This window comes from Coregonus clupeaformis, chromosome 15 (genome assembly GCF_020615455.1).
Source record: "Coregonus clupeaformis isolate EN_2021a chromosome 15, ASM2061545v1, whole genome shotgun sequence".
Classification (NCBI taxonomy): Eukaryota; Metazoa; Chordata; class Actinopteri; order Salmoniformes; family Salmonidae; genus Coregonus; species Coregonus clupeaformis.
In genome coordinates, this window is record NC_059206.1 from 27,100,007 (window position 1) to 27,120,734 (window position 20,728).

The window sequence follows — 20,728 nt, forward strand, 5'->3', positions numbered from 1 at the left end:
TGCGACTGGGTCGTCACTAGTTACCACAGCCACAAATGGCTAAACCCCGCCTATTTCTACAATGTATCTTCTTAACATCTGATTTCAAACTTAACCTTAACCACACTACTATGCTTATGCCTAACCCTAACCTTAAATTAAGACCAAAAAAAGACAATTTTTGTTTTCATTAATTTTTACGATTTAACCAAATTTGACTTTGTGGCTGTGGTAACTAGTGATAACTCCGCGACTGCGAAGAGGCGTGGAAAAAATACCCTTCCGGTGTCATCATTGGGACTAGTTGAAGTGGGTTTTCAAAATAAAAGTCTAGACAAATTGCTGTCAAAGTGTGTGTATGTGCAATGGTGTAAAGTACTTAAGTCAAAATGCTTTAAATTACTACTTTTTTTGGGGTATCTGTACTTTACTTTAAAAAGATAAGTTAAAAAGTTAAAAAGTTACGTTTAAAAAGTGCCCTCAAAGCTCATCATTAAGCTAAGGATCCTGGGACTAAACACCTCCCTCTGCAACTGGATCCTGGACTTCCTGACGGGCCGCCCCCAGGTGGTAAGGGTAGGTAACAACACATCTGCCAAACTGATCCTCAACACGGGGGCCCCTCAGGGGTGCGTGCTCAGTCCCCTCCTGTACTCCCTGTTCACCCATGACTGCATGGCCAGGCACGACTCCAACACCATCATTAAGTTTGCCGACGACACAACAGTGGTAGACCTGATCACAGACAACGATGAGACAGCCTATAGGGAGGAGGTCAGAGACCTGGCCGTGTGGTGCCAGGATAACAACCTCTCCCTCAACGTGACCAAGACAAAGGAGATGATTGTGGACTACAGGAAAAGAAAGAGGACTGAGCACGCCCCCATTCTCATCGACGGGGCTGTAGTGGAACAGGTTGAGAGCTTCAAGTTCCTTGGTGTCCACATCACCAACGAACTATCATGGTCCAAACACACCAAGACAGTTGTGAAGAGGGCACGACAAAGCCTATTCCCCCTCAGGAGACTGAAAAGATTCGGCATGGGTCCTCAGATCCTCAAAAAATTATACAGCTGCACCATCGAGAGCATCCTGACTGGTTGCATCACCGCCTGGTATGGCAACTGCTTGGCCTCCGACCACAAGGCACTACAGAGGGTAGTGCGTACGGTCCAGTACATCACTGGGGCCAAGCTTCCTGCCATCCAGGACCTCTATACCAGGCGGTGTCAGAGGAAGGCCCTCAAAATTGTCAAAGACTCCAGCCACCCTAGTCATAGACTGTTCTCTCTGCTACCGCACGGCAAGCGGTACCGGAGTGCCAAGTCTAGGTCCAAAAGACTTCTCAACAGCTTCATACCCCCAAGCCATAAGACTCCTGAACAGCTAATCATGGCTACCCGGACTATTTGCACTGCCCCCCCACCCCATCTTTTTACGCTGCTGCTACTCTGTTAATTATTTATGCATAGTCACTTTAACTCTACCCACATGTATATATTATTTCAACTACCTCAACTAGCCGGTGCCCCCGCACATTGACTCTGCACCGGTACCCCCCTGTATATATAGCCTCCCTACTGTTATTTTATTTTACTTCTGCTCTTTTTTTTCTCAACACTTTTTTGTTGTTGTTTTATTTTACTTTTTGATTAAAAATAAATGCACTGTTGGTTAAGGGCTGTAAGTAAGCATTTCACTGTAATGTCTGCACCTGTTGTATTCGGCGCATGTGGCCAATAAAATTTGATTTGATTTGATTTGATTTACTTTACTATTTACATTCCCAAAGAAAATATTGTACTTTTTACTCCATACATTTTCCATGACATCCAAAAGTATTCGTTACATTTTAGCAGGAGAGGAAAATGGCCAAATTCACGCACTTATCAAGAGAACATCCCTGGTCATCCCTACTGCCTCTGATCATTTTCTATTAAGGTATCTTTACTTTTAATCAAGTATGACAATTGGGTACTTTTTCCCACCACTGTGTATGTGTGGGTATGTGTGTGTGTGTGCATAAACACATAATCTGGGCTGTAGGGCCCTGGCCCCTGCAATGTAGCCTATTGTAAAAATGTTGTTTAATAAAACCTTAAAACATATTCCCCCTCTTATCATCTAAGTGATGATCACTGATCAATAATCAGTCCGACCAATGACTGTTTATACTGTATGAGTCTGACTCATGCGCATGTCTACTTTGCAGCCACCAGATGACAGTCAAACTCAATGTTTGAGTTGATTAGAAACGTGAAACAGTATCGGTTCAATCATTGCTGTGTCTCCAGTAGATCAGTAGTCCGTGTATTTCCAGAGAGGAGAGGGAGGCCTGAGAGTGGGACTATATAACACAGAATAAAGGTTACAGCCACAGACACAGATAAGCCTCTGGCAGGACTACTAACAGTGATTGTTTTGTGCATCATTTCCTTTCCAGGGCTGCGTCCCAAATGGCACCCTATATCCTTACATAGTGCACTACTTTTGACCAGAGCCCTATGGGAATAGGGTGCCATTTCGGACATAGCCAGGGACTAGAAGCCTACTCAGAGATTGAGGCACAGTTGCTTGTACAGCTAGCAGTAGCATGTACAGTCAGTACTAGGGAATGGGATTGAATGGAAATCATCAGCAGACAGAGAAAAATCCTAGAAAGAAATCCCACTAATGGCTCATCCAGGTCGCTGTGATTTCTGAACCCTAGACGAGATTACTGTAATATAATATCTGAATTATCCCACCACTCGGTGGTGTCACATTATAAATAGTTGAATGATGGATGGATGGATGGATAAAGATAAAATGAGAGAGCAGAGGAGTGTGCAACAGTGAGAAATCAAAGCCAGAAATGTATGATTGACGCAGACTTTTCACTGTACGGAGGAGGAGAGGAGGACCTTTAATATCTTGCTCTCTCAATCATGCCTAATAATGTTGAGCTTTGAAGCTCAGTAGGACTGACCCTGGATTAGAGATAGAGACCTCAGAGAGAGAAAATAAAGAATAGAAATAGAAAAGAGAGAGGGGTTGATGAGGAAGGAAGGAATGGTGATGTTGAAAGCCTGGATTGATCATAGAAAGAAAGCGAGACAATAGAAAGAGGGGTTGAGGAGGGAGGGGTGTTGTTGAAAGCCTGGAACGATAGAAAGAATGAATAGAAAGAGAGCAAAAATAGAGAGAGGTTGAGGAGGAGGGAGGGGGGTTGTTGGGAGCCCCAGCCCCGGATGTTGCATGTCCACCACACAGCAGGGTACCTGCCACAGGGAATCAGACCAGACCAGGCTGCAACCAGACAGACAGACAGCATTGATGTTTTAAAGCGTTTGAAGTGTTTCTCTAGTCTATCTAGACTGTGTCAGTCGGAGAAAACCTGGGACGAAACATTGCTTTAGACGCAACCTGTGAGAAAATAGCAGCAGTAGCAATAGACAGTACACATCTGTAAGTCTATGTTCATCAGGATACTATCACACAGGCCTATAGGATGCAGCAAAAGATGTAGCTGTTGGAGATGTGCCTTTTGGAGAATAGATACAGATACTACTTTATTGACTTTCCCCATTTAATATCATAGTCAGGGAACAGTGACAAAGCAAAGCACGTAACAAGAGCACCAGGGCTAAAGGCAGCCTATGGAGTAGTAGAGCATTTTGTTTGGGTGAATTTCAGATGCCAGTCCTAACTCCTACCTCAGTAGGACTTTAGCCGCTGTCGTTGAACAGGCCTTTGGCAGCAGTGGCAGGTGTTTACAAGGAGAACTGATGATTATTTTAATTACACAAGTGCTTATGGTGCTTTTTATCCCATCAGATTCCCTCGTTAATGTGCTGGGCTTGTTAGTGTATTCCCTCTGTATCCAAATTGCTCCGAAAGATTAACATATTTTCCCAGAAGCAAGCAGTATGCTTTCTGGGTGCCATGTGTTTACAAACCAATGAACAGTAGAAGTCAATAGCCATGCATTTGTGAACATATATGGAAAGTGAGATCCCCGTGTCGAGATGAGATTTGCTTGCAATGTGCATGTTAATTTGACTAAGTGGCTGCACTACTAGGCCTACTATACTGCCAACTTTTAGCTGTGTGTGTGTTTTCAGAAATACACAGGATACATATGTGTGGAACACAGTGCTTGACTTGGGATGAAAGAAGTGTAGGAGCTGTCTCTTTCCAAGTCAGTCCATTAGACTTTGTTCACCGAAATTCACAAATGACATTATGCTATAGAGACCTCTGATTATTCACTGTTAAGGGTTCATACACATTTTCCATGACTTCCCCAAATGTTCATGACTATTATTATAGCCTACATGAAAAAGTAACCATTACTTGATCCCATGTAGGCCTACAATATCCTGCCGTTGTGCCCTTGATCAAGGCACTTAACCTCCCACAAAGTAGAACTGCACACCCAGTAGCGATCCTGGAGGATGGTTGCCACCCTTGATATAAAATATTGCAACATTACAACCAAATACTTTTGTCTTTATGAAATGATTCCCTCATTCAATGAATAAGGGTGAAACTGATAAAGGTGGGCAACTTCAAAGCAAGGTATCTAAATGTTTATATATAAGGCTAAAATATGAATATTTCAGAGGAGATCTATGCACAGCAAGTTATTTGTCAATTAAGATATTCTTAGAATATGTTTGTTGTCGCAATTACATGGCTACGGTTTAATAGAGGGGGAATCCCAGTTTTCCAACCGTGCAGATTTATTTGAAAGGGGACAATGGCATTAATGCTTAGTTAACTATAGTTAACTTGCGAGATAACTGCTACACGTTGTTTTGAATTGGCTATCTAGTTAGTCTTGTCTGTCATTATTTTATACTTGCTGCTGAAATGTTGCGCTCTCTCTCCTCAGACAATGGCCCACTCGAACTGGCACACACAGACACTCACTGAAAGGTCATTCGGATCATGGCTGATGTCTTTTTTTTGTGTGCCTTCGTGAATTACATTAACAAAAATTATGCAACTAATTTCAATGACTTTACAAACCCTAATTTGACACTTGGAATCCCGCATCATGCGCATTTTCAATCGGCACAATCTCGGACAGCCTACTGTCACGCACAGATTCACAGACTAGCGGCAAATAAACTTGAACAAAGCAGAAATAAGGAAATTAATGCCCATTTGCCATTGCTATTCAATGCAGATCCCGCTTTGATCAATCTGTTTAGCCTCAGTGTGTGAATCTGGGCCGGCTATAGTCTGCTTTGTTTTTTAGAGGAGCGGGTACGCAATTCCCAAACATTTTTAAGTGCCGGTATGGCGCTCCCGCCCGATCCAGCCCAAGTCGAGCACTGGTGGAACGGTTTCACAGTGCCAGTTATTAATTATTTCTCTACGTAAATTACTGTAACAGTCATACTCTGGGGCTACAGTAACTGTAAATAGGATTAAACTAAGGCTATGGTTTATAGTCAATGAAGCAACTAAATAAAAATGCGTTAAAACATGTTTTTTTCTTAGAATAACCAAATCCATGTCCATTACGTTTATGTGAATTAAACACACTGTAACATAAGGGAATCCTGTCTGTTCCTAAAAGTTACAGCATCAAACCTCTATACCCTTCAATCTACAAACACTACTGGAAAAACTGGAAAGCTGGTTTCAGTGTTTGATGGAATATTTCCTTCAATCTTTGTCAAACAACTATTCATACAACAGACTACCCAAGAACAAATATGCCAGTGTAACAGAAATACCTTTATTGCTTTGGTGTTGGCGAAAAAAACTAAACAAAAATGTGTATAATATTGGTGGTCATATGAAAATAACACTAAAAAGACCTCCACTACACAACATACTGGGAATAAAAGTACATAGCTGCCGTATTAAAAAACATGCAAAGCTAATATATTAAACTACTACAGTTACTATTATATTCCATGTTAAGCGTGAGTTAGAGAAAATAAAAAATAATAGAAGAGCAACACTGAGGCACATAACAAATTGGAGAATTTATGGGACGAACAAATTAACCCGGACTGATAGGGGGAATAACAAAGTAGTAAGAAGATGAGGAAGAACAGAATGAGACGAGAAAATAACAAGATTAAAGTAAAACATGGCAAGATGGAGATAACACAATTTGAAATGGGACAGGTTCATAACATTTTACACAGACAAGATAGAAAAGAGTAGCACTATGGAGACTAGGATAGACAAACGGGGACATTTGGGATACTGGCATGATTGAACTGCATATCTAACATCACTTCATAGATGTACTGTATATGTATTCGGAGATCCAGTCATTCAAAGCAGTATCTGAGACAGCCTAGACCTAGGGGAACATTACCAAAAAAGGAATCCCTAACCCCCTCTACTCTTCTCTGACTTCTATCCACATTACTTTAGGCACTTGGAAAGAATGTGATTTCATCATAATTTATAATAACATGCTGAGAATCTTCAGTGCGTGCCTGTGCCTTAAAACCAATCTTTCATAAATCCACGTGAAGTGCTACTCATGAGACTCCACCAACCCCATTCACCCCGCTCCTTTAGGTTGAGGAAGCCGGTGTCGATCTACAACACCGGATCTAGTCATACCCTTAACCTAATGCCCCCCAGACCCCCTTCCTAATCCTAATCCCAACTACAGTAACCCACCTCTAGTCTGGAAGAATGGGGTTGGGCCATAATCTGTCACACCTGATATACAGTGAGACGATGACCAAGCGGTGTCTGCAGCATGGCAATAATCCATCATGTGGGATGATGTTGACAACTGTATAAAAGGTGTTCCAAAAACGGTGCTCTTTTTATTCATTGTGCTTCATAACCAGCATGGTACTTTCACACGATTAAAAATATCAAATCTAAAAGAGGAACTAGAACATTTGGTGGGGGTGGGGGGAGTAAAATGAGGGAGAGAGGGAGGGGTGGAAAAGAAGATGTGAATGATTTGGGTTAGTTTCCCTAATAACTGTTCACAGCTAACAAGCAATTTTCCCTTAGAAACCTCTAACACTACAACCAGTAAAAAAAATAGGTGTGTAAACTCTGCCGGTCGCAGTGAAAAAAGTAATGCATCCTATACTTTCAATGTATTTTTCTGCAAAAGGTGTATAAACTGCGTTTACTTGCGTTTACCCTCCACTGCATCACTGACTACAACTATACTGAATTGATTACATCTGTAAAACGGTTAATACTACATCAAAATCATGATAAAACAGGACCACTGATAAATTCACTAGTATCCACACACACAGACCGCTTCATAAAGGATGAGTTGTTGACACACAATCTTCGCATTAACACATTACACTTGCACATACATACTGAGGATATCACAAAATGGTCACCTCTGTTAGTTTGATCCCAGCAAACAACAACAGTTTGCTCATTCACAAAACGACTCAATTACACGGTTATCGCCAAGGGGTTACGAGAGTTCACACTAATTAAAAATACTTATTTTCTCACCGTCGTCATCATCGATATAGATATATACATGTACGTACTGGTCATAAAAAAGCTAAATCTGCCTTAACATCTTCACAGCAAATATATATAGAGATTGTTCATTCTCTTTTCCCCCCACATGTTTTGAACGCTTGCGCGTCCTGAGGTGGGGAGTTGATAAGGCTATGTACACGTCCCTGGCTGAGGGCAGGGGCCCTGGTAGGGGCTTAGAATGGTGATATAGTCTAGAGGTTCTGGATGTCCAGGGTCTATGGCAGGCTGGCTATGTCCCGTTTGGGTGGAGGCCCATCAGGCTTACAGATGGCTCCATTAGCCTTGTCCTCGAAGATCATCACCCTGCAGAAAGAATGAGAGGAGGGGGACAGATAGAAAGGGAGAGGGAGAGAGAGAGAGAGTGAGAAGAAAGAGAAAGAACAAGAGAGGTCAGCGGTGGACTGCAAAACAAACTCAAAGCTATGCCAGTCTCCCACAGTTAAGGGAATAGTACGGACTTCATAAGTAGGTGCTTTTCTAGAAGTACAGTACCAGTCAAAAGTTTGGACAAACCTACTCATTCAAGGGTTTTTCTTTATTTTTACATTGTAGAATAATAGTGAAGACATCAAAACTATGAAATAACACATATGGAATCATGTAGAAACCAACTAGCCACCCTTTGCCTTTATGACAGCTTTGCACACTCTTGGAATTCTATCAACCAGCTTCACTTGGAATGCTTTTCCAACAGTCTTGAAGGAGTTCCCACATATGCTGTGCACTTGTTGGCTCCTTTTCCTTCACTCTGAGGTCCGACTCATCCCAAACCATCTCAATTGGGTTGAGGTCGGGGGATTGTGGCCAGGTCATCTGATGCAGCACTCCATCACTGTACTTCTTGGTAAAATAGCCCTTACACAGCCTGGAGGTGTGTCGGGTCATTGTCCTGTTGAAATGGCGTATCGCTGCAGAATGATGCTGTGATAGCCATGCTGGTTAAGTGTGCCTTGAATTCTAAATAAATCACAGAGTGTCACCAGCAAAGCACCCCCACACCATAACACCTCCTCCTCTATGCTTTACGGTGGGAACTACACATGCAGAAATCATCCGTTCACCCACACCGTGTCTCACAAAGACACGCTGGTTTGAACCAAATATCTTCAATTTGGACTCCAGACCAAAGGACAAATTTCCACCTAATGTCCATTGCTCGTGTTTCTTGGCCCAAGCAGGTCTCTTCTTCTTATTGGTGTCCTTTAGTTGTGGTTTCTTTGCAGCAATTCGACCATGAAGGCCTGATTCACACAGTCCCCTCTGAACAGTTACTTGAACTCTGTGAAACATTTATTTGGGCTGCAATTTCTGAGGCTGGTAACTCTAATGAACTTATCCTCTGCAGCAGAGGTAACTCTGGGTCTTCCATTCCTGTGGCGGTCCTCATGAGAGCCAGTTTCATCATAGCACTTGATGGTTTTTGTGACAGCACTTGAATAAACGTTCAAAAGTGCTTGAAATGTTCCATATTGACTGATCTTCATGTCTTAATGTAATGATGGACTGTCATTTCTCTTTGCTTATTTGAGCTGTTCTTGCCATAATATGGACTTGGTCTTTTACCAAATTGGGCTATCTTCTGTATACCCCCCCTACCTTGTCACAACACAACTGATTGGCTCAAACGCATTAAGAAGGAAAGAAATTCCACAAATTAACTTTTAAGAAGGCACACCTGTTAATTGAAATGCATTCCAGGTGACTACCTCATGAAGCTGGTTGAGATAATGCCAAGAGTGTGCAAAGCTGTCATTAAGGCAAAGGGTGGCTATTTGAAGAATCTCAAATATAAAATATATTTTGATTTATTTAACACTTTTTTGGTTACTACATGATTCCATAGGTGTTACTTCATAGTTTTGATGTCTTCACTATTATTCTACAATGTAAAACAATTTAAAAATAAAGAAAAACCCATGAATGAGTAGGTGTGTCCAAACTTTTGACTGGTAGTGTACATTGCACAACAATGTCAAATGGGGGGTTTCCAGCTGTTTTTAAGCAGCACACACTCACAAGCATGAAACATACATGCCCAGACAAACACACTAAGCACTTAGGCTATAGCAGGATTTTGGCCATGCACCGAGGGATGGGGTTTGGGGAATGTGGTTGGCAACCACATTCCCCCCAAGCTGAGAGCTGGGCAGGATTTAAGATGGTTGCCTTGCGGTGTCCACTTAGTGTCCCACACTACCGACAGTCACTAACGAAGACAGTGTCCATAGCCGAATACCCATACTAGCGTACTAATAGCATACATTTTATAGTAGGTGAAATTGCAACATTTGTACTCCGAATGGGTCATCTAATTCGCAGGTAGCTTAGTGGGTAAGAGCTTTGTGCCAGTAACCGAAAGGTCGCTGGTTCTAATCCCCGAGCCGACTAGGTGAAAAATCTGTCGATGTGCCCTTGAGCAAGGCACTTAACCCTAATTGCTCCTGTAAGTAGCTCTGGATAAGAGCGTCTGCTAAATGACTAAAAATGTAACATTTTTAAATGTAATTCGTTCATTTTGGTATAGCACTTCAATTTACCTGATTATCAGCTATTGTCAAACACCTGAGTCTGAAAAAACGAGTGAACTAGATCAATCAAATGAGTATTCAGTTTAAGTATGTAGTACGTTAGTATGAGTATTCGGACACCACCGGTTACTAATGACAGTCCCTAATGAGCGGCCAGGCCAGAGAAGGCGATCAAAACAGGACACCCTGCTGAATTTAACAAGGGGCTTATGTCACCAACCTGACACACTGATCTAAATAGAGAGAGAGGGAGATAGAGAGACTAAACAGATTGGGATAGAGGGGATGAGGCACAAAAGGGAAAGAGATAAACAATAGTGAGTCAATAGGGGAATATGAGAGACAGGAGTGCAAATACAAAGACAGAAAGAATGAATGCTGAAAAAAATAGAGAAATGAAATAGATGGAGAGACCATGAAAGGCCTTGAGAGAATGAAGGAGGGAGCCAGGGAGGAAGGGAGTAAAACAAAGAAAGGAGAAAGACAAAGGGAGCGAGGGAGAAAGGGAGCGAGCAAGGGAGAGAGAGAGAGAGAGCTGACAGGTTCTATTCAGAGCGAGCAGGCATCTTTACTTTACTTTTTTGGTTAACCTCAGCAAAGCTCCTATAAGCTCATAATGAGCGCTGATCCCCATGGAGGCCAAACCGCTGCCACGGCAACTCAAATGCTGGTGCACGCCTCCCTGGCAACCACTCCCCACTCTGTTCCTGACTAACTTACCCAGGGTTCCACTGGATGGCACAATCAGCTACCTACAGCTGTATCTGCCTTACAGTGACTACTGGATCAGTGTGTTTGAGGGGATCAGCCTGAGCAATGCACTGCACAGATTTGCTCATCTAAATCATGTAATGGGATGCAGGATGATTTGTATTGTAGATAAGTAATTCTGCAAAGCCTTGCTCAGGCCAAACCTCTCGCGAACACCCACTACGCCTCTAAATTCCCTTCTGACAACGCAGCCTCAGTCGTCAGGCACAGTCACACCGGTTCCACTAAAATAGCCGGGATTATCTAATTGGCTGGCTGGGCTCCATGAGGAAAGAGAGGGATTCCTCATCTCCCTGTAAGGTGGTTCACACACTAACCCTGTCAAGCCTATCACACTGACCATAACTAGGATTCACTCTGAGGACAAGACAGAACCATATACAGTTATTGATCAACTACTTACGCCATGGTCAACCTCTGTAGATCTAACCTTATATTCATAATAACTAGGCTAACTACACAATGCTATGGTAATAATCACTAGTTAACTGATACGGACAAATACCTCACTATCAATACTCTTCAGATAATCCCTCATTCTTCAAGTTAGAAATATGGTGTGGTCCTCTGTAGCTCAGCTGGTAGAGCACGGCGCTTGTAACGCCAAGGTAGTGGGTTCGATCCCCGGGACCACCCATACACAAAAATGTATGCACGCATGACTGTAAGTCGCTTTGGATAAAAGCGTCTGCTAAATGGCATATTATTATTATTATTAAATAAACAGAATAGATACATAATTGTCCTCTGGTGCCATGAAGAGGAATGTTTTACAGTGGGGGAAAAAAGTATTTAGTCAGCCACCAATTGTGCAAGTTCTCCCACTTAAAAAGATGAGAGAGGCCTGTAATTTTCATCATAGGTACACGTCAACTATGACAGACAAAATGAGAAAAAGAAATCCAGAAAATCACATTGTAGGATTTTTAATGAATTTATTTGCAAATTATGGTGAAAAATAAGTATTTGGTCAATAACAAAAGTTTCTCAATACTTTGTTATATACCCTTTGTTGGCAATGACACAGGTCAAACGTTTTCTGTAAGTCTTCACAAGGTTTTCACACACTGTTGCTGGTATTTTGGCCCATTCCTACATGCAGATCTCCTCTAGAGCAGTGATGTTTTGGGGCTGTCGCTGGGCAACACGGACTTTCACCTCCCTCCAAAGATTTTCTATGGGGTTGAGATCTGGAGACTGGCTAGGCCACTCCAGGACCTTGAAATGCTTCTTACGAAGCCACTCCTTCGTTGCCCGGGCGGTGTGTTTGGGATCATTGTCATGCTGAAAGACCCAGCCACGTTTCATCTTCAATGCCCTTGCTGATGGAAGGAGGTTTTCACTCAAAATCTCACGATACATGGCCCCATTCATTCTTTCCTTTACACGGATCAGTCGTCCTGGTCCCTTTGCAGAAAGACAGCCCCAAAGCATGATGTTTCCACCCCCCATGCTTCACAGTAGGTATGGTGTTCTTTGGATGCAACTCAGCATTCTTTGTCCTCCAAACACGACGAGTTGAGTTTTTACCAAAAAGTTCTATTTTGGTTTTATCTGACCATATGACATTTTCCCAATCCTCTTCTGGATCATCCAAATGCACTCTAGCAAACTTCAGACGGGCCTGGACATGTACTGGCTTAAGCAGGGGGACACGTCTGGCACTGCAGGATTTGAGTCCCTGGCGGCGTAGTGTGTTACTGATGGTAGGCTTTGTTACTTTGGTCCCAGCTCTCTGCAGGTCATTCACTAGGTCCCCTGTGTGGTTCTGGGATTTTTGCTCACCGTTCTTGTGATCATTTTGACCCCACGGGGTGAGATCTTGCGTGGAGCCCCAGATCGAGGGAGATTATCAGTGGTCTTGTATGTCTTCCATTTTCTAATAATTGCTCCCACAGTTGATTTCCTCAAACCAAGGTGCTTACCTATTGCAGATTCAGTCTTCCCAGCCTGGTGCAGGTCTACAATTTTGTTTCTGGTGTCCTTTGACAGCTCTTTGGTCTTGGCCATAGTGGAGTTTGGAGTGTGACTGTTTGAGGTTGTGGACAGGTGTCTTTTATACTGATAACAAGTTCAAACAGGTGCCATTAATACAGGTAATGAGTGGCGGACAGAGGAGCCTCTTAAAGAAGAAGTTACAGGTCTGTGAGAGCCAGAAATCTTGCTTGTTTGTAGGTGACCAAATACTTATTTTCCACCATAATTTGCAAATAAATTCATAAAAAATCCTACAATGTGATTTTCTGGATTTTTTTCTCTCTCAATTTGTCTGTCATAGTTGACGTGTACCTATGATGAAAATTACAGGCCTCTCTCATATTTTTAAGTGGGAGAACTTGCACAATTGGTGGCTGACTAAATACTTTTTCCCCCCAATGTACCTGTCTTGTCTGCATCTTCCCCTATCAATGAGGACCCATGGGGCGGCGCATAATTGGCCCAGCGTCGTCCAGGGTAGGGGAGGGAATGGCCGGCAGGGATGTAGAGCATGGCGTTTGCAACGCCAGGGTTGTGGGTTCATTTCCCATGGGGGGCCAGTATGAAAAATAAAATAATGTATGCACTCACTAACTGTAAGTCGCTCTGGATAAGAGCGTCTGCTAAATGACTAAAATGTACATGTAAATGTAAATGTAGGCTAACATGCAGAGTACCGGTAATAATTCGATATTAAACTGATTATGGCAGTAGGCAGATTATGCAATAGTCATGGAAACACCTTATTCTGTTTATCTTAATTGGTGTGTAGTCAAACTTGAAGTAAGAATACATAAATTAAAACACCTGATTTTCTGAGCAACCTTTCAAATTATTAGGAAACGTAAACCCCTTAAACGGCATTCCAGCTATGTATTTGATCTGCGCATGTGCTAGCACCAGCCGAGCGAGCCTCACTCTTTAACGCGAGTGAAGTGAGTTCGGAAAAACTGAAAATATTCATCTTATAAATATTTTTCACATACAGACTTTATATGTCCGAACTCCGAATGAAATAGTCTTCGCAAAAATAACATGGTGACTGTGGTAGAACGTTTATTTTGATGGCGATTTTCTGCATTTATCAAAAGTCCCATCAGTAGCGTGATTTCAGATGTGTCCATGTAAACAGGATTTCTAGGGACATCGTTCTTCTTGCAAAGCATTTAAACGTTTGTATCAAATTATTATAAAAATCTGACTATCCACAATAAATTGCATTATTGTGTGCATGTAATCATGCTCAATATTCTACTACTGTTTCCCAGAAGAGCAGTGATTTCACCGCTTGTGCTATAGTGGTGCCCAACCCAAATTATTTTCCTGTAATTGCAGCAAAACCAGTTGTTCCCCTGCCAAGAAACTGTGAATAACAGTTTACTAACTATATAATAGCTCCTGTTGTCTGCCCGCAAACCCCTCACTCTCGCTCGCTCCGTCTTCCGATCTCTCTCTCCAACTCTCACTCTCCTTTCCAGGAGAAACGACATAATATAATACAACAAGAGAGACGTTGTAGATCGCTGTGGCGAACTTGGACAACATCCAATCAGATGCATGTATTAAAGGCTGGAGCGGGAGAACGTTTTTTGAAAAGGGGGGTGGTGTTCTTCTCAAATCACTCAGAGAATAGAGTTTAGCAACATTTACTATTTTTTTCTCTCTCTTAGGGCAGTGAATGAGGCCCTATCTAATTCACTCTCAATGGAGAGGAAGGCTGACAACTGCACACCACATGAGAGGGAGCGATAGAGATAGAATCAAGGCCAACATCTTGTTAGTCCAATTGAACAAGGCAACAGTATGGAATTAAATGACTTCCCCTCTATATAATAAACACTCAAACATGTCTAATATATCAGTCAGAATAATTAGGCTATAACTTTCTGAACCTTCCTCTCCTCTCTTACTCTCCCCCCCTTTCCCTCCCGGCAAGATGTTCATAATAATATAATAATAATATGCCATTTAGCAGACGCTTTTATCCAAAGCGACTTACAGTCATGCGTGCATACATTTTTGTGTGTGGGTGGTCCCGGGGATCGAACCCACTACCTTGGCGTTACAAGCGCCGTGCTCTACCAGCTGAGCTCCATCCTACAGCTGTAGAGGTGAACATGGATAATTACACCAGCTGGTTCAATTAGGACAGGGTCCTCACCCCTACAGCTGTAGGATGGAGCAGAGAGCGAGAGAGAGAGAGAGTGAGAGAGAGAGAGAGAGAGAGAGAGAGACTAATGAAGAAAGGGTGGAAGGAGGAGAGAGACGAATGAAGAAAGGGTGGAAGGAGTAGTGGAGAACAGTTTTGTTTCCTCCTGATGATGATTAGTGTATTTTATATTATGAGGAGATTTGCCTGGTTAAGGGTCTGCCTGGCCAGCTTATTCCAGTTAGAGCTGACACGCAATAGCAAACATACACTGACCAGCCCCTTTGATCTCTGCCCAAACCCACCCCAGGATGTTTTCCTGTTTGAAAAGGGCTTACACATGCTAAAGTAACCCCGCCCAAAACACTTGTTGCCTGGCTTTCCAAGGTCCATTCCTCTTCCGACTCACAGATTTTCCCCTTGACAGTGTTGCCCTTAAGTGAAAAGTGATTTTTACAGGGTGAAGTTTTGGACTGTCCTCAACATTGTCTGTTTCCTGCTCCTCCCACCATGAACACCAGAAGGTGTTTTGCTACCATGGCGATTTAACGCTGGTTCAGTACTAGAATTTTTGTTAAGTTCGGTACTTCTGTTAAATGTGTCTCACGTGATTGAGAGGATCAAGTCTGTCTATCGGAGGAGCCCCTTTATAACGTGAAGAGCAAAGTGCCTGCTCTACTTACTCATTCATTGCTAGAGCTGTCTGGGCTGCATTGTTAGCTCCCCTCATGCTGCACAGACGTTAACACACTTGAATAATGTGACACAGCATGCAGAAATCTAAAAACGGTTCATTACTGTTCGCAAAACAATGTCCATACATTCTAGACCACTTTTACAATGCAAGATGATAACGGTAGCTTCCAGCTATCATGTTACTGAATGCATCTAGATATTTTCAGATTTCGTTATCAGCAAATGTTGCGAAAAGTACAGTAAATGTAAAATGCACATAAAATCAACAGTGTAATGTTTGGATTCAGTCTTGTGTAAGGTGAACTGTTGTGTCCTCACCTTTAATCTAATACTTTTTCCATAATATCCAAACTGTTCTCTTTAAATTCCTACCATGGTTATGCATATACTTTCATTTTACATTTACATTTTAGTCATTTAGCAGACACTTATCTAGAGTGACTTACAGGAGCAATTAGGGTTAAGTGCCTTGCTCAAGACATGTTTCTTCTGTAAGAAACATTTCAATTTAGCCCTATCCAATTTACACGAGTGTATGTAGTTAAAGAGACAGAGCACACTTCTATGCAAACGTTGTTGATCAGTACAATAAAATGTTCTCCTTGCAGCTGCCAATAAAATAAGTCCTAAATGGAAGGGATTGTTTGTAATCTGTAGCCCCATGATATCTGCCAAAACAAGCCCAATAACTCAATGCATGCACTCCTATTGAATAATACGCATTCACGTGTATTGTGAATAGACCTAGGCTAGATTTTGATTTACCCAGTTTATCAATAGAGATTTACAATTCAAATAAATGATTACCGTTATGTAGTTAGATTGGTAAAAACAAAGTCAAATTGACTGTATGATTGTATAATTGATTCATTAATGAATACATGGCTGTCTCAAATTTTTTTTACATAGAAATGTTCAAATGTAATGATATTGAACTCAAGATGCCCAACGATTGAACAGAGCAGTAGCTGAGTTTATCTGTGCCATTCTGTGACTTAGGCTAATACACCTTTATTTTGGTGGTATTGTTTTGGTATCGAGTATCGTGATGGTATCGAGTATTGTGATACTAAACGTGGTATCGGTGCTGAAGTCAAAGTTCTGGTATGGTGACAACACTAACACACACACAAGCACTCACTGTACACACACACTATACACACACACAGAAGAAAAACAACAGATGCTAATGAAATATGACGCAATACAAAGCACATATGTCGGCAACAGGTGCCGCACACACCCACCAACCCAATACACCCCAACACACACACACACACACACACACACACACACACCACAAACACTCACAGTTTGAGAACGGCCGAGCGCTTGCCCAGCATCATCTTGACAAAGTCTCTGTAGTTGATGCTGTCGCTGATGCCTTCGGTCACCTCAGAGATCATTTTCTTCATTTCCAGGTGGGTCTTAGGAACACCCAGCTTCTCCATCATCCTCTTCAGACCCATCATATCTGGAGGACAACACAGGAGAAAGGTTAACACACACACATAAACGAGAACGACAGACACACAACACCTGGAAAACACACCTACACAAGCAGCCAAATGTGCTTGCCTGACACACAATGGTGACACATGAACCCCTCATAGACCTCTAGTTCATCCCATAAAGACAACACACTGAGGTCTTAACCAATGTTCCCTCAAAAAATGTTGGCACTGAGCAAATTTCAGGTCTGCTGAGCGCAAACTTGAACGTTGTAAAAATTCTGTGCAACTTCCAGTGCGCGTTTACTGTGAACATTGAGGCTGTACCCGCTTTAAGTTACAGTTTTAACAGTGGCCATGTAGGCTACTGTGGCTATTTGATCATAATGTAGGCCTACCAGTGTGGCCTACCATCAAAAACAATTGAGAAAATGCATCCCATAACATTTCAACATGGAAATAGTTGTTCTATCATTCAGCCAATGTATGGTGTTCAATGTAGGCATATATTGCAGGGCTTGACATTAACCTGTTCATCCACTTGTCCTTCAGACAAGGAGGTGACTGAACATGTTGTTGTGTTGTTTGATGCAAGAAACTACTTTACAAAATAAAATACATTATTATTCCCCTACCATTATTACAGAGAATCAGACAAATTACCCTCTGCCTATTGGCTACTTATTCAAGCCTGTCTCAAAATACAACACTGCCCCTTTAAGACAAAAGAAAAAAAGCCTCTTTACCTGCCTCGCTTTTCAAAGATGCCTAGAAATGCACACATTTGGTGCTCTTGTAGGAAGCAATCACTCCAATATTAGCAATATTAGACACTTTCAATGAGTTCGGGCTGAGTAGTGCATGTCAATGCAATAGAATCCTACTACGATGCGTTCTGCCTACAACAAAATCTCTTGCATAGATCATTTTGTTTCGGTACGTTGCATTGAAAGTGTCTAATATTGCGTTGATTCGATCACAATTGCCACAGTAAAGATAAACATTGATAGTGTTAACAGGGAAAACTATAGAACAGTGGTCACCAACTTTTTTTTGAGACAAGATCACTTTCTGAGTCAAAATGCAAGCCAAGATCTATCAGTCAGATTTTTTTTTAACATCAATTAAAAAACGCAAGCCTATGCAACATTAACCAATTAAAAACAGTACTGTAGCAATGAGGTTTGTGGAGTAAGCTATAGGCCCAATACATTATCGGCAGGTGAGGTGAGTAGTCATGCTGTACTTCGCTCCGCAGGTAATATGACACATTACATTACAATGGAACGATTTGATTAGTGTAATGTTGGCTAGCTACATAGTTGTATTTGTATCAAAGATAAAGGTGTAGTATAGAGTAACTATCGAGGTTAGCTAGCCAGCTACATTCGTTCGCAGCGACGCCGTTTTTCAAACAAAGTCAACACCGCAGCCATTGCTAGCTAGCCAACACTACCAGCAGTACTGTAGCAACTAAATACAATATCCTTTTAGCCAGCTACATTCGTTCGCAGCGACGCCGTTTTTCAAACAAAGTCATCACCGCAGCCATTGCTAGCTAGCCAACGCTACCAGCTAGCAGTACTATAGCAACTAAATACAATATAATTTTAGCCAGCTACATTCGTTCGCAGCGACACCGTTTTTCAAACAAAGTCAACACAGCAGCCATTGCTAGCTAGCAGTACTGTAGCAGCTAAATACAATATCTTTGTGCTAGCTAGCCAACGTTTAATTATTGCTGCGTTATGAAAGGAACTAGACACGGACACGAATTATCTGTTTAGTGTGTTAACACACTATTGGTAGTTTGTTGTAACCAAGTATTGGTGCTAAACCGTGTGTTATTGGATGCTAGCATGCTATTTATTTTTTTATTTTTTTCTTTCTAGGGGGGATGGATCAGCTTAATATTGCAGATAGATTGCATCTTCTATCAATGTAATTGTCTGCATCACTTCCAATCCCCCATGTTTTATTTTATTTTTTATATATATATTCCCCTTTATTACTTTTCAACCCCACCATCCTTTCCCTACTTGGAGTAAATTAGTGAACAACAACGCCCAGGCCTCTACTTCCGGTCTATACTTACTATCTACACCTTATGGACAGAGTTAATTTTACAATAATTCTATATCTATATATATATATATATATATATATATATATATATATATATATATATATATATATATATATTTATTTATTTTTTGCTCCTGAACTTCTTCTACTCTCAACCTCTCCGATCATTTTCATGATGTCCATCCGGTTTGCTTCTAAATGCCATATCTTTCTAACTGTGCTCTTTCCCAAAAGCTCCCAACATACAACCTATATACTTATTATGGACACAGTATGCTTACATTATTAGCTATCTTTGTTATTATTTGTTGTTATTTGTTATTAGTCCCATCCTTCAACTCTATTCAATACCTCCCATCTATCTCTTAACACCATCCATATAGGATTTCTATTTGCCATATATATTTCAACCGTACTGTGATGTTTTACAAAAGTTCTGAACCTTTCTATTCTCATTGCTTCTACAGATTGTGAATTAAAAATAAACATTTTTGCTAAAAGTATTATTATATTATTGATTGATTGACTATGACTTTTCAGATCACCCAGTAATGCTATCTGCAAGGTTAGTTCCAGGTAAATATTGCAATCCTTTAGCCATTCCTGGACCTGTGTCCAAAAACAAGCTACAAATGGACAGAACCAAAACAAATGATCTAATGATTCTATCTCTTCACAGCAAAATCTGCAGAGCTAGCATGCTAGTTAGCTATGGCGTCATAGTTAGCTAGCTGAATAAAGTAAGTTGAGTCTATTCCTTGAAACATTGAACCGCTGTAGTTTACAACAATTCTAATTTCTAAAGTGGAAGTTGGGAGAGTTTTATTCGGGTGTTTCAGTGAAACAATTATAGTCTCTGAGGTGGAAGTTGGGAGAGTTATATTTGGGAGTTGTGGTGAGGGAGGCCCCGCTCTCTCCTTTCCCTGATGTTTAGTTCATTTCATTCCGATCTCCTCTGCATTATTGTAGCCATTTGCTACAGCCTGTCAACTATGCCTCTGCCTATCCCTGTTCTCTCCTCTCCGCACAGGCTACACAAACGCCTCACACCGCGTGGCTGCTGCCTCTCTAACCTGGTGGTCCCTGCACGCACCACACACCTGGAGTTCCAGGTCTCAGGCAGCCTCTGGAACTGCCGTTCTGCTGCCAACAAGGCTGACTTCATCCCAGCCTATGCTACCCTCCAGTCCCTCGACTTCCTTGCGCTGACGGAAACATGGATTACCACTGAAAACACTGCTACTCCTACTGCTCTCTCCTCGTCTGACCATGTGTTCTCGCATACCCCGAGAGCATCTGGTCAGAGGGGTGGTGGCACAGGAATCCTCATCTCTCCCAAGTGGACATTCTAAATTTTTCCCCTAACCCATCTGTCTATCTCCTCATTTGAATTCCATGCTGTCACAGTCACTAGCCCATTTAAGCTTAATATCCTTGTCATCTATCGCCCTCCAGGTTCCCTTGGAGAGTTCATCAATGAGCTTGACGCCTTGATAAGCTCCTTTCCTGAGGATGGCTCACCCCTCACAGTTTTGGGGGATTTCAACCTCCCTACGTCTACATTTGACTCATTTCTCTCTGCCTCCTTCTTTCCACTCCTC

The 20,728-nt window shown here is 41.8% G+C and overlaps 1 protein-coding gene across 1 annotated transcript in view; it reads right to left on the reverse strand.

Moving 5' to 3' along the window:
• Positions 1-5,690: 5,690 nt before the first annotated feature.
• The window catches only part of LOC121582703 (allograft inflammatory factor 1-like), a 48,563-nt gene continuing 33,525 nt past the window's right edge, over positions 5,691-20,728 (reverse strand). Inside the window, exons 5-6 of the mRNA XM_041898720.2 lie at positions 16,903-17,065; positions 5,691-7,773 (exon numbers count right to left, since the gene is read on the reverse strand). Coding sequence (XP_041754654.1) covers positions 7,686-7,773; positions 16,903-17,065 — 251 coding nt within the window. The 3' untranslated portion in view covers positions 5,691-7,685. The remainder of the gene's footprint in view (positions 7,774-16,902; positions 17,066-20,728) is intronic.